Genomic DNA, 14,986 nt, shown 5'->3' with positions numbered 1-14,986 from the left:
GTCTTTCTGCCCTTCCTTCCACAGAATATGCAGACAATTGGGGCTTTCTGCTGTGGAAAGACCCTCCCCCACTCACACTCAAGACAAGCAGTGTTCACTCCACAAACATTTGTTTATTTCTCATCTGCCACGTGCCAGGCACTGGGGATATGGTGGTGAACAAAAGAGAAAATGACCCCTAGTCTCAGGGAGAGAAACAGTAAATAAACAGATTGTGCCTAACCTGGGAAATGTGAGACATTCCTTAGGTCTGGTGGAAGAAAAGGTCAGTGGGAACAAGTTTCTACCAGGTGTGACTGCCAAGGGCAGTCCAAGAATCCTCGGAGGAAAGGCAGGAACAGCCCCCTTGGGAAGAGGTGGTCTGGGGGTGACCCCGGCCAGCTCCTTACCTCCTCCGGGCTGTGGGGAGGGTGGAGGAGAAGAGGATCGCAAATGGACCCCTTCCTGGGCCAGAGCAATTTGATCCCTGTGGCCAAGAGAGGGATGAGGGCTTGTGACCTCCTACTCTCTTCTGGGGGCAAAAGTGGAAAAGCAGCACAATTTACATAAAACTAAATCAAGGCCCAGTGCTGCATGGTGGCCGGAGAAAGTCCCAGGTCCCCTTCCTCCTGGGTCTCCAGATGAAGACAAATTTGATGGAATGTCTAGTTCCCATAACAAGCACGTTCAGTTGGACCAGATATGCAAGTCGAAAGGGCGTTGCTCAATGGGAAGGGAAGGAGTGGGCCATGCAGAGAAGCTCAGTGAGTACCCAGCTGATGCCATTTGTCTTCTAAGGAAACGCCTTCTCACCTCAAGAGAAGGAGAGAGGGCGGAGCTAAGCAGGCCTGGGCTGGAGGGGTTGTCTGGCTTCCAGGAGCCCAGCCGCCCGCAGTCAGATGGTCCACAGGACTTCCGGTAAACGCCTCGGGATCTTGGCTGTGTTTGCTCTTAGCTGACTGATCTATCTCAGACCCAAGCTTCTTGACAGGTCCACATCTTCAGTTTTTAGTGTGGTCTCCAGAAAGCTTCTTGCAACCTAGGAAGATTTAGTTTATGGCTGATGAGTTTTCCCAGTCTTAAGAGTCACCTGAGGGATTCCACAGAGTCGGGTACATAAATTCAGAAGTGGAGACACCAGGTGCCTGAGAAAATGGAACATTTGGCATGCGATTTGTTAGTACGAGTGGAGAGTTAAGGGGCCCTAGGACAGAACTTTTGAAACTTGGGCTCTTGCTGCCAATTCTAAAATGAGTGGTCCTCCTTGAATAGAAGGTGTAGGGGACAATACTGGCTGAGCTGTTGAGTGACAGTTGTCTTCTTTCATCCACTGTCCCTCACTTTTTCCCCTTAGAGCCCTCCCCTGCCCACACCATCCTCTACACACACGATCTGAGATGGAAGAGTGTGCCAAAGCTGTGTTCTGTTGAGGACATATGTCGAGCATTGCTACGAGCCTGAGCTACGACACCTACCACTGCTGCTACCTTGGAATAAATGTGTGCTCTGTGTCAGGGACTCTGCCAACAGCTTTATGTTTGTGATCTCCTTTAATCCCTACCAAGACCCCAAGACTCCAAAGCTGAATCTGAAACTCAAACAAGATAGGTGTCCAAGGATCCCACTGCTAGGAAGTAGTGAAACTGGATTCAAAACTGCGTGTGTCCAGCTCCGAAATTTTTTTAAGATTTTGTTTTTCCATTGGTTTCCTTTTTTATTTCCATTACTCTCTGACAGTAGTTCTCAAATCATGGTCGTGGACCAGCAACATTATCGCCACCAGGGAACTTATTAGAAATGTAAATTCTTCAGTCCCACCCCAGACCCTTTAAATCAAATTCTAGGTGTAGTACCCAACAATCTCTGTTTTCATAAGCCCCCCAGATGTATATAATGCTTGTTAGAGTTTGAGAACCACTGCTGTACAGGTTTCTCAGAAGTTTTTAAGATATTTAAACTTACATTTCTTTTATTTTTAACATCTTTATTGGAGTATAATTGCTTTACAATGGTGTGTTAGTTTCTGCTCTATAACAAAGTGAATCAGCTATACATATACATACATCCCTAAATCTCCTCCCTCTTGCGTCTACCTTCTACTGTCCCTAACCCACCTCTCTAGGTGGTCACAAAGCACAGAGCTGATCTCCCTGTGCTATGTGGCTGCTTCCCACTAGCTATCTACTTTACATTTGATAGTGTATATATGTCCATGCCACTCTCTCACTTTCTCCCAGCTTTCCCTTCCCTCCCCGTGTGCTCAAGTCCATGCTCTACGTCTGCGTCTTTATTCCTGTCCTGCCCCTAGGTTCTTCAGAACCGTTTTTTTTTTTTTAGATTCCATATATATGTGTTAGCATACGGTATTTGTTTTTCTCTTTCTGACTTACTTCACTTTGTATGACGGACTCTAGGTCCATCCACTACAAATAACTCAACTTCGTTTCTTTTTATGGCTGAGTATATGTGTATATATTCCATTGTATATATGTGCCACATCTTCTTTATCCATTCATCTGTCGATGGACACTTAGGTTGCTTCCATGTCTTGGCTATTGTAAATAGAGCTGCAATGAACATTGTGGTACATGACTCTTTTTGACTTACGGTTTTCTCAGGGTATATGCCCAGTAGTGGGATTGCTGGCTCGTATGGTAGTTCTATTTTTAGTCTTTTAAGGAACCTCCATACCGTTCTCCATAGAAGCTGTACCAATTTACATTCCCACCAATAGTGCAAGAGGGTTCTCTTTTCTCCACACACTCTCCTGCACTTATTGTTTGTAAATTTTTTGATGACGGTCATTCTGACTGGTGTGAGGTGATACCTCATTGTAGTTTTTTGTTTGTTTGTTTTGTTGTGGTTTTTTTTTGCAGTACATGGGCCTCTCACTGTTGTGGCCTCTCCCGTTGAGGAGCACAGGCTCTGGACACGCAGGCTCAGCGTCCACGGCTCACGGGCCCAGTGGCTCCGCGGCATGTGGGATCTTCCCGGACCGGGGCACGAACCCGTGTCCCCTGCATCGGCAGGCGGACTCTCAACCACTGCGCCACCAGGGAAGCCCCTCATGGTAGTTTTAATTTGCGTTTCTCTAATGATTAGTGATGTTGAGCATCCTTTCATGTGTTTATTGGCAGTCTGTATATCTTCTTTGGAGAAATGTCTATTTAGGTCTTCTGCCCATTTTTGGATTGGGTTGTTTGTTTTTTTGATATTGAGCTGCATGAGCTGCTTGTAAATTTTGGAGATTAATCCTTTGTCAGTTGCTTCATTTGCAAATATTTTCTCCCATTCTGAGGGTTGTCTTTTCATCTTGTTTATGGTTTCCTTTGCTGTGCAAAAGCCTTTAAGTTTCATTAGGCCCCATTTGTTTATTTTTGTTTTTATTTCCATTTCTCTAGGAGGTGTGTCAAAAAGGATCTTGCTGTGATTTATGTCATAGAGTATTCTGCCTCTGTTTTCTTCTAAGAGTTTTATAGTATCTGGCCTTACATTTAGGTCTTTAATCCATTTTGACTTTATTTCTGTATATGGTATTAGAAAGTGTTCTAATTTCATTCTTTTGTGTAGCTGTCCAGTTTTCCCAGCACCACTTATTGAAGAGGATGTCTTTTCTCCATTGTATACTCTTGCCTCCTTTATCAATGATAAGGTGACCATATGTGCGTGGGTTTATCTCTGAGCTTGCTATCCTGTTCCATTGATCTATATTTCTGTTTTTGTGCCAGTACCATACTGTCTTGATTACTGTAGCTTTGTAGTATAGCCTGAAGTCAGGGAGCCTGATTCCTCCAGCTCCATTTTTCTTTCTCAAGATTGCTTTGACTATTCAGGGTCTTTTGTGTTTCCATACAAATTGTGAAATTTGTGTTCTAGTTCTGTGAAAAATGTCATTGGTAGCTTGATAGGGATTGCATTGAATCTGTAGATTGCTTTGGGTAGTAGAGTCATTTGCACACTGTTGATTCTTCCAATCCAAGAACATGGTATATCTCTCCATCTGTTTGTACCATCTTTAATTTCTTTCATCAGTGTTTTATAGTTTTCTGCATACAGATCTTTTGTCTCCCTAGGTAGGTTTATTCCTAGGTATTTTATTCTTTTTGTTGCAATGGTAAATGGGAGTGTTTCTCTTTCAGATTTTTCAACATTAGTATATAGGAATGCTGGAGATTTCTGTGCATTAATTTTGTATCCTGCTACTTTACCAAATTCATTGATTAGCTCTAGTAGCTTTCTGGTAGCATCTTTAGGATTCTCTATGTGTAGTATCATGTCATCTGCAAACAGTGACAGTTTTGCTTCTTCTTTTCTGATTTGGATTCCTTTTATTTCTTTTTCTTCTGATTGCTGTGGCTAAAGCTTCCAAAACTATGTTGAGTAATAGTGGTGAGGTTGGGCAACTTTGTCTTGTTCCTGATCTTAGAGGAAATGGTTTCTGTTTTTCACCATTGAGAAAGATGTTGGCTGTGGGTTTGCCATATATGGCCTTTATTATGTTGAGGTAGGTTCCCTCTATGCCTACTTTCTGGAGGATTATTTTCATAAACAGGTCTTGAATCTTGTTGAAAGCTTTCCCTGCATCTATTGAATGATCATATGGTTTTTCTCCTTCAATTTGTTAATATCGTGTATCACATTGATTGATTTGCATATATTGAAGAATCCTTGCATTCCTGGGATAATCCCCACTTGATCATGGTGTATGATCCTTTTAATGTGCTGTTGGATTCTGTTTGCTAGTATTTTGTTGAGGATTTTTGTATCTATGTTTATCAGTGATATTGACCTGTAGTTTTCTTTCTTTGTGACATCTTTGTCTGGTTTTTGTATCAGGGTGATGGTGGCCTCATAGAATGAGTTTGGGAGTATTCCTCCGTCTGCTATATTTTGGAAGAGTTTGAGAAGGTAAGTGTTAGCTCTTCTCTAAATGTTTAATAGAATTCTCCTGTGAAGCCATCTGGTCCTGGGCTTTTGTTTTTTGGAAGATTTTTAATCACAGTTTCAGTTTCAGTGCTTGTGATTGGTCTGTTCATATTTTCTATTTCTTCCTGGTTCAGTCTCGGAAGCTTGTGCTTTTCTAAGAATTTGTCCATTTCTTCCGTGTTGTCCAATTTATTGGCATATAGTTGCTTGTAGTAATCTCTCATGATCCTTTGTATTTCTGCAGTGTCAGTTGTTACTTCTCCTTTTTCATTTCTAATTCTACTGATTTGAGTCTTCTCCCTTTTTTTCTTGATAAGTCTGGCTAATGGTTTATCAATTTTGGTCATCTCCTCAAAGAACCAGCTTTTAGTTTTATTGATCTTTGCTATTGTTTTCTTCATTTCTTTTTCATTTATTTCTGAACTGATCTTTATGATTTCTTTCCTTCTGCTAACTTTGGGATTTTTGTTGTTGTTGTTGTTCTTCTTTCTCTAATTGCTTTAGGTGTAAGTTTAGGTTATTTATTTGAGATCTTTCTCATTTATTGAGGTAGGATTGTATTGCTATACACTTCCTGCTTAGAACTGCTTTTGCTGCATCCCATAGGTTTTGGGTGGTCGTGTGTTCATCGTCATTTGTTTCTAGGTGTTTTTTGATTTCCTCTTTGATTTCCTCAGTGATCTCTTGGTTATTCAGTAGTGTATTGTTTAGCCTCCATGTGTTTGTATTCTTTACAGATTTTTTCCTGTAATTGATATCTAGTCTCATAGCATTGTGGTCGGAAAAGATACTTGATATGATTTCAATTTTCTTAAATTTACCAAGGCTTGATTTGTGATGCAAGATATGATCTATCCTGGAGAATGTTCTATGAGCACTTGAGAAGTAAGTGTATTTTGTTATTTTTGGATGCAATGTCCTATAAATATCAATAAAGTTCATCTTGTTTAATGTATCATTTAAAGCTTTTATTTCCTTATTTATTTTCATTTTGGATGATCTGTCCATTGGTGAAAGTGGGGTGTTAAAATCCACTACTATGATTGTGTTACTGTCAATTTCCCCTATTATGGCTGTTAGCATTTGCCTTATGTATTGAGGTGCTCCTATGTTGGGTGCATAAATATTTACAATTGTTATATCTTCTCCTTGGATCGATCCCTTGATCATTATATAGTGTCCTTCTTTGTCTCTTGTAATAGTCTTTATTTTAAAGTCTATTTTGTCTGATATGCTAATTGCCACTCCAGCTTTCTTTTGATTTCCATTTGCATGGAATATCTTTTTCCATCCCCTCACTTTCAGTCTGTATGTGTCCCTAAGTCTGAAGTGGGTCTCTTGTAGACAGCATATATACAGGTCTTGTTTTTGTATCCATTCAGCCAGTCTGTGTCTTTTGGTGGGAGCATTTTGTCCATTTACATTTAAGGTAATTATTGATATGTATGTTCCTATTCCCACTTACTTAATTGTTTGGGGTTTGTTATTGTAGGTCTTTTCCTTCTCTTGTGTTTCCTGCTTAGAGAAGTTCCTTTAGTATTTGTTGTAAAGCTGGTGGTGCTGAATTCTCTTCGCTTTTGCTTGTCTGTAAAGCTTTTAATTTCTCCATTGAATCTGAATGAGATCCTTGCTGCGTAGAGTAATCTTGGTTGTAGGTTTTTCCCTTTCTTCACTTTAAATATGTCCTGCCACTCCCTTCTGGCTTGCAGAGTTTCTGCTGAAAGATCAGCTGTTAACCTTTTGGGGATTCCCTTATATGTTATTTGTTGTTTTTCCCTTGCTGCTTTTAATATTTTTTCTTTGTATTTAAATTTCAATAGTTTGATTAATATGTGTCTTGGTGTGTTTCTCCTTGGATTTATCCTGTATGGGACTCTCTGTGCTTCCTGGACTTGATTGACTATTTCCTTTCCCATGTTAAGGAAGTTTTCAACTATAATCTCCTTAAGTATTTCTCAGTCCCTTTCTTTTTCTCTTCTTCTTCTGGAACCCCTATAATTCGAATGTTGGTACATTTAATGTTGTCCCAGGGTCTCTGAGACTGTCCTCAATTCTTTGCATTCTTTGTTCTTTATTCTGCTTTGTGGTAGTTATTTCCATTATTTTATCTTCCAGGTCACTTATCTGTTCTTCTGCCTCTTTTATTCTGCTATTGATTCCTTCTAGAGAATTTTTAATTTCATTTATTGTGTTGTTCATCATTTAACCTCTATTTCTTATAAACATCTAGTCAATCAACAATTATAGCCTCCTTAGCACATGTTTACTTCATGTCAGTCAGCTAACTTCTCATGTGGGCATAATGAGGGATTTTAACTTTGGTTGAAACTAAATAGTTTTACATAAACAATCATGAATGAATACATGAACAAGAATAATTTTATTCATTTTTATTAAGTAAAATTTACATACAATAAAAAGGAAGAGATATCAATTGTAGAGTTTGGGTTTTGGCAATTTTCTTACAACAACCATCTCAACTGTAGCACATTTTCATCTTACCTCCACAAGAAATATTCCTTGTGCCCTTTCCTATTTCACCTTCTCTTCCCATACCCGTCAAGCCATGGCCTATTTTATTATCATTACAGATGAGATTTGGTTTTTTCTAGACTTTCATATAAATGGAAACATGCAGTATGTGATTTTTTTCTGTCAAGTTTCTGCCCCTCAGCATAATGTCTGAGATTCATCCATGTTATATATATCAGGAGATTGTTCCTTTTACTGTTGGGCAGTATTCCATTGTATGAATACACCACAATTTATTTTTTTATTAACTTGTTGATGGATGTTTTGGTTATTTCCAGTTTGGGGCTATAATATGTGAAACTATTTTAGTTTTTAAAACCCTCATATTTTAATGAAGTTGGCTGAGTTAATAACTCTTATTCAAAAGTATTTCCCCTTATGCCTCTAAGATATTGTTCCATCACTGTCTTCCATCAGAGTTGTTGAGACGTCTGATACCATTTTAACTATTGTATTGTTTCTCTATAGGTAATCTATATGGTTGTTTTTGTTTTCTCTGTAAGATTTTAGAATTTTATTTGTATCTTGAGGTTCTAAATTTCCACCAACGTGTTCTGTGGTATATATATCCTGGGTAATTTCCTTAGCTTTCTCTTCCAATTTACTAATTCTCTCCTCAGCTGTGTTTAATCAGCTGTTTAACTCCTCTATTACCTTTTTACTTTTAATGACTATATTTTTAAATTTCTACTACTCTCTGGTTATTTTTAATCTATCTTTTAAAAAATCATTTTATCCTTTTTTATGTTTTTAAGTGCTTTTAAATTTCTCTAATTTTAACATACTTATTTTATACTTTATATCTGACAATTTTTATTATCTGAAGCTCTTGGAAGTCTAATTGGACTATATGTTTCTGCTGGTGCTCACCTTTTGGTGGATTATTTTCATGTGTGTTTTGCAGTTTTGGATTATGTGCTCCCATTTGGCATGGCTTTATCACAGAGAATTCTGGTTGGTCTGGGTTGAAGTTGTGTCCCTCCAGACAGCTTTTACATTTACTTCTTTCCAGCAGCCTATAAGTATTGTAAGCTCAAGACTGCATTTATTTTAATATACTGACTACCAGGCAGCATAAATTCAAACCCCAAACCAGAGTCAGAACAGCGAAGTACATTTTTTTTTAACTCATGTAGAACCCAGGCCAAATAAACTTTCTTGTTGTCTCTAGGTAGATTTTGATTATTTCACACTCTCACTGAGGGACTAATCCATCAAGTATTTTGGCTTTATGCAAGCATCTCAGTTTCAACTTCCTGCCTCACACAGGGTAAATGACTCCCACCCCCCACCCCCATGCCCATTAAAACCTAAGTCCCTGGCTTTTTGCAACTGGCGAACACATTCTTGTCCCTGGTCTCCTCCCCTACATGGCCAGCTTATTGTTACTTTCTTGCAAGGGAGGCCTACAGGGAACTCAGGTAGGAATCGGAATCTGAGCCTGGAGGGGAATACCTAGCTCCCAGGAGGCTGAGTGCTCAGCCTACAGCAGATTCTGGCTGGACCTCAAAGGATGAAGCCCAAGGCTCCCTATCTGTCCACTTTTGATGCCTTCACTCATTCCATTTGTAGTGAAGTTGTCCTTTACTCCCCTCTTCCCTTCATCCTACATTGGTCTTTTGAAAACAGCTGGGCCAATTTTTACTGTGTGTCTTTCTGACTCCAGTATATTTACTGAAAAATAAATGTGTCGTTTTATACCTCTCAAACCACACACAGCAGAACCGTTTGCTTAGATTTCATAGCACAAGGATACATACATTAGAGCTTCAAAGTGTCAAGATTAAAACTGGGGACTCATGGTTTATCCATCTCAGCTCACACCTCCATTCTTCAGAGTGTAGGAACCCCTGCTCAAGCCCCAGTTCTCAGAACCATGTGTCAGAGCAGTAAGCCAACCCATTTTCTGACCCACTGGGATAGCCAGCATGAAGAACAGTCCTGAACCAAGAGTCCTTGACCAAATGCCAGCCATGCGATTCACCTTAGTCAGGTGATCGTCAGCTTTTTCCTGGGGTCTAAAGCAGAGTCCCACTACCCTGCTGCCCTCCATCTGGCCTCCCTCTGGGTCCTGCTTGCTTTTAGTAGATTCATGCTCTGAGAAAATGCTTTTCTTGAGTAACCCCACTGCGTAGATGCTCTCAGGGTACCTTGCTGGGAAGCAAGTGAGAATCAGGTTCTCAAGTCAAACCCCAGCCCAAGCTGCCCTTTCCAAGCTGAACTTAGCACACTGTCTTAACAAAGCTCTTTTCCTTAGAAAGAACTTTGGAGCCAGACAGGCCTGAGTTTGAATCCCAGTTCGGCCACTGACCAGTAGTTATTAGGCATGTGATTTAACCTCCTTGAGCCTTTCTCATCTGTAAAATGGAGATGGTTAAACATAGCTCAGGGCTCTCGTAAGAAAACAAGATGAAGGCTGTCTCCTGCCCAGCGCAAAGTAGAGTAGAGGCCCACAGGCGTGAGTTCCCATCTTCATGACTTTACCAGCCAGGCCAGAAGTTCTGGCTACACAGCTGAGAGACTCCAGGTTTGAAGCCTGGGATCTGATGGCCTGTTGTGCATGTTGGGTGGGTACTGGGTGTTTGCTGCACAGAGTATTCTGCATGGGGCCAGGGGCTCTGTGGGAGCCCAGCCAGCCAAAAATGAGCTATTCCAGGCCTTGTGTACGTTGGAGGTCACAAGGACACCCACGCCCGGCCACGTCAGGTTTTGAGCATGGGTTGCTCATGGTCCTGCTGAATTTTGCAAAGGAAAGGAAAGTTCCTTTGGGCTGTGCTTTTGACCTTTGAGCGTGTTATCTTCAAAGCCATAAACCTGGTCCACTGGATTATAAATGTAGCTCATTCTAACACGTTCGCCCTGCAGCCTGCTCCTTGCCGTCCTGCGCACACCCACGGTAACCAAAGGCCACCACCATGACAAGGGACCAGAATGGAACCTGGGAGTTGGAGAGTAATGACAACTTTGAAGGCTTAATGAAAGCTCTGGGTAAGGGGGTTGCCAGAGGTGGGAAAGGGGGAGGAGGTGGGAAAGGGAGAGGGAGGGCACTGTGGAGCTCCCCAGACCTGTGTGCAAGCCTCACTCCTCGCTCTTTACCAGCTGTGTAATATCAGGCAAGTCACACTCATTCTCTGAGGCTCAGATTCCTCATCGGCAAGTTGGGAGCAATAATAAATGAGGTTATGTCTAGAATGTCCTTGGCGTACAGAAAAGATTCACTGAATGGGGGAGGCACACACACGCATATGTGAGGAAAGCCAGACTTGAGAGGAAAATGCAGTAGCTCCCCTGCCTTGTGATTGCCATCTCTTAGATAACAAGTTGGATCTGATACGATGCACAAATGACCCCTGCATTGCTCTTTCATTAGTCTTGTAGTGGAGAAGCACAAAAAAGAGTAGATAACAAATCTCTCAGCCTAGAGAAAATCAGGCTAGGAAAGGCTTTCATCATATACATCAAACAACTCACTGCTCACCTGACTTCTGAACTAGGCTCCAAGCCAGGTGCTCCATCACCATGTGTCCCGAGTTGACTCTCCTGTGGGATCTCTTGTGGGGCTGGCAGAAAACACACAAAACCAGAGCAAGTGGGCCCACAGAGGCGAGCTCACTTTTGGGGGCAGATACTATAGACCAGGTCCCGGCAAGGAGCACCGGCTGCCTGTCCTTATTTCTGCAATGACCGCCTGATCACCTTTTCTAGCTGTAGATCTCTCCGCATAGGGAGTTCCCAGCTGGAACTTCTCTACGTGAAGCATGAGAAGAAATGGCTGTGGGTGCGATCTGAGGCCCAATAATTTGGATGTGATGATGGGAAGTCTCATCAAGAATGGGAATTGTGGGTTTTTCTGTGCGATTCACTTCTAGCTTGATGACACTTCCACCGTGTCAACAAACAAGGAGAGCTCATGTGACATGTTTTGCAATTTACAGAGGTTGGAAATTTCTTCATGTACTTTAGACATGTTTACAGCACTGGATAGCTTTTTTTCCCCTCCTGGCTACAGAATGCTACCAATATACTTGGGAGAGGGGGGAGGAGACAAAAATCCCCGTATCAGAACCCTAACCCTGTCGCCCCTGCTTTTAGCACCCTGAGTGAGACTAGAAATGGAATCCTGCTTCCATACATGAGTAAATGGGCTGGAAATGAGCTCAGAACTAGAATTCTGAACAAGATCATACAGAGGAGGAAACAAAACCAGTGGGCCAGCTGAGGCTTTCTCTCTGACGTTGGCCAATATTTTAACCTTTCCGTACCGGTCTCCTCATCCACCAGATAGAGAAATAACACCAGCCTTGTTTCTCCAGATGATGTTGGTGGTTGTTCTGAATGATTGAAAGTACTTTAACAAGAGCTATTTGATGGTTTCAAGCTTTCAGCAGTGAGCTGAACAAGCCCAACTCAGGGAATATAATAAGAAAGCAATTTTGTGTCCTTTGTTGCTTATTCTTAAATTATATAAAGTCCTATGGTGGCTTTAGGTACAAAATCGAGTCTCAGTTTAGTTTTCGGCTGTACAGGGTGGGCCCCTGGAGCCCCTCTTTCTAGTCTTAAGGTGAGAGGCAAGCACTCCTGTCACCATCCCCTATTGCTTCTGGGGGATGCCAGGATGCAGGGCACCCTGTCAGCTCTGTGCAAAAAAATCCTCTTCCTAAAAGCAGCCTTCCTCTGGACTCTTTCACACCCACTTACACCCTCCTTGTGCAGGAGGGGTGCGTGGATCGTGAATGTGATGTTTGGATGTCTCTGTCCAGGAGGTTTTGGAGGGAGTGGCCTTTCCAGTTCTCCTTGGTATCGGACACCTCTTATCTCAGAGCTACAGTCATGACTTCCAATTCAACAACTTAACTACATTGATTTCACTCTAATGAGCAAACGGGTTGACCCCTTTGTACGAGTCTCTGCAGTGGAGAGGGGTGGGCTCCCACTTTCCTGATGGAGATTAACACCATAGGGGGTGGTACTAGCTAAACCCAGAACGTGGATGTGCTTGGTGCCTCGGTTTACCCAGCTGCTGATGGCCTACAGTATCCCAGGAGCTTGCCCCAGCTTGAATCCATGAGGCTCTGTGCAGAAACGACTCAGCCAGAGTCACCTTCCCGCCGTGGAGATGGGACACCTGACCCCTCTCACCTGCGCATGGGGACACAAGTGGGGCAGACAGGCACTGGGACACAAGTGGGGCAGACAGGCACTGGAGACAGGTCTCAAGGGCTCAGCCAGAAGCAGCCGGGTGGGGCTGCCTCCCACAATTGAATCTGCTGAAAGCAACCCAGCAGGAACTTCCCTGGTGGCCCAGTGGTTAAGACTCCATGCTTCCAATACAGGGTACGTGGGAACTATGCCATGTGATGTGGCCAAAAAAAAAAACCCAAAATGCAACCCAGCAGATCTGTACAATTTCCTCCACATCCACCCCACAAGACAGGGGTTGCTTTCCCAACACTGACAAGTCAGTGAAGCTTGTCTTCTTGCCCTTTTGAGCGCGAAGCCCTTCGCATTTGGGAAAAACGTATGTGGAGATCCTCCCAAATCCCCAGATATGGAAATATCACTAAGTATAACGCCATTCCCTGCCAAAGAGCTGTCTCTTTCTTAGACGTTAATCCCTAGCACCAGGGAGTCGGCTTTCTCTGTGGGCCTGGCGGCTGGTTCCCTAGGAAGGAGATACTCCTGTCAAGAGGTGGGTCTGGGGACAAACTGTCTTTGTTCCCAGTTGGTGACTCACTCCACCCCCCGCCTCCCCACATGACCTGGCTGCCAGCCTCAGCAATGACACATCAGGGCAACCTTTGGGTTTGCCCCAAATTTTCAAAGTCATTCGCTGTTCAGAGAATGGGTGACAAGGATCGATTGTACCTCCTCTCCTGCCTTCTTAGATCTCGTGTTTCCTGAGGCCCTAGACTCTTTCTTGACAGTGAGGAGAGCAGCTGGTGAACTCCTCTACCCTGAGGAAGCTGTCATGCCCTGAGGTCCTCCTTCAGCTTGGATCGGGGAGTCAGGGAGCGGAGGATTGGTCTTCAATCTAAAGGGCAGACCTCTCAAAGTGAGGTCCCCGTGCTGTGAAAGAACACTTGGGGAGAGTCCATTCACTCTGCCCCGGAGTGAGACCAGCACTGCACGTACCTGGGGAATCATTCAGCTTCTTTTCCAAAGCTTTAGACGACGCCCGTGGAAGCCAGGGACGGTGCCATTTGCAGCAGGCCCGGGCCCAGCCTCTGTTCTCAAGGAGCTCAAACTGGTGCAGAGAGTCAAGCTATAGCTGTGTACAGATTGCATTCCTGTTCTCTATTATAGTGTGATAAATCACCCCCCAAACGTGGCGGCTTGATTTTATGATACAGTGATTTTATCATTGTCTCTCATAGTTATGGGAACTGACCAGGTTCACAGAGGGGGTTCTTGCTAGGAGGCTCTCATTCCATTGCGGTAGGACAGTGGCTGGGGCCAGAGCCATCTCAAAGGCTCCTGGCTCCTGTATCTGACAGCTGGTGCTGGCCAGCCGCTGAGACCTCATCTCCACGTGGTGACCCAAGTGGCCTGCGTTTCCTCACAGCACTCTGGCTGTGTCTAAAGAGACAGGAGGCAGCAGCTGAATGACCGTTTATAACCCAGACTCAGAAGTCACACAGCATCACTTCCGCCATATTCTATTGGTTGAAGCAGTCATGAGCCCACCCACATTCAAGGGGAAGGTACATAGACCCCGCCTCTCAAAATGTCAAAATCCTATTGTAAGAACAGCCTGTAGGATGAGAGGTGGTGGTATTGCAGCCATTAAAGAAAGTATAGTCTGCCACAGATGGGACAGTGGGTGATTCTCTCCCTTGGGCCTGAAAGGGCTATGGTGACAATAGAACAATGGTGACCGGAAGTGTGTGCGCTGAATGGTGATGGATGGTAACTAGACTTGTGGTGGTGATCACTCTGCAGTCTATACAGATGTTGAATTATGATGCTGTACACCTGAAATGTACATAATTTTTTAAAACAGTGTGTGTGGCAGTGAGGGTGGAGGGAGCTACAATAGATGGATCATTGACGGTCTCCTGAGTACTTCTGGGTGGGGTTTTGAAGGAAGGAGAGGAGTGCTCTACACAAGGATAGAGTCAGGTCTGGACCTGTGAGCATGAGCCAAGGTCAGGCTATGAGGATGTGGGCGGCCAAAGGAAGCAGAAGCCATATTACCAGGGAGTGAAGGGCAAGGGCGGCCACAGGGGTAAGAAGAGTCAGAAAGGTACCAGGGCTGGATCTTGAAGAGGTGTGACACCATGTGTGACCATCACCCAAGGACATCAGGTAAGGAGAGGGTCCTGGGAAGAACTGTGTACAGAGGAGAGAAGGGCCATGAGCACACTGACAGCCAGGGCGTGAATCGATCAGCAGAGACAGTCAGAGAACTGAAGGAGGAAGTGGCTGCAGTCGTCCTGGGAAGATGCGAGAGCAGTGCCAAGGAGGGTGTCCAAGGGGTTGTCCATAGCAGGAAACTGACTAGATTTGGTAACTAAGTGGAGAAGAAGCAGGGGGTGAGCCTAAGAAATAA

At 43.5% G+C, this 14,986-nt stretch overlaps 1 protein-coding gene and 1 long non-coding RNA gene across 4 annotated transcripts in view; one reads left to right on the top strand and one right to left on the bottom strand.

Annotated features, from left to right (window-relative positions):
- Positions 1–296: 296 nt before the first annotated feature.
- On the bottom strand, positions 297–11,251 carry LOC113612040 (uncharacterized). The gene is made up of 2 exons (XR_003429703.1): positions 10,916–11,251; positions 297–1,018 (listed from the first exon to the last, which is right to left on the bottom strand). It is a non-coding gene; the product is annotated as an uncharacterized LOC113612040 (long non-coding RNA).
- The window catches only part of RBP2 (retinol binding protein 2), a 28,972-nt gene continuing 18,823 nt past the window's right edge, over positions 4,838–14,986 (top strand). For 2 of the 3 annotated variants that reach the window (XM_027091603.1, XM_027091602.1), the window contains exons 1-2: positions 4,838–4,887; positions 10,303–10,425. In XM_027091603.1, the coding sequence (XP_026947404.1) occupies positions 10,353–10,425 (73 nt within the window). In that variant the 5' untranslated portion in view covers positions 4,838–4,887; positions 10,303–10,352. Of the gene's footprint in view, positions 4,888–10,302; positions 10,426–14,699; positions 14,743–14,986 lie in introns of those variants that run through there. The other variant, XM_027091604.1, reaches the window with a different exon arrangement.

Source organism: Aethalodelphis obliquidens, unplaced genomic scaffold (assembly GCF_003676395.1).
Source record: "Aethalodelphis obliquidens isolate GAN/ISIS:26980383/991018 unplaced genomic scaffold, ASM367639v1 scaffold72, whole genome shotgun sequence".
Lineage (NCBI taxonomy): Eukaryota > Metazoa > Chordata > Mammalia > Artiodactyla > Delphinidae > Aethalodelphis > Aethalodelphis obliquidens.
Note: the sequence above shows the minus strand (reverse complement) of the source record. Positions and strands in the feature narration are given on the sequence as shown.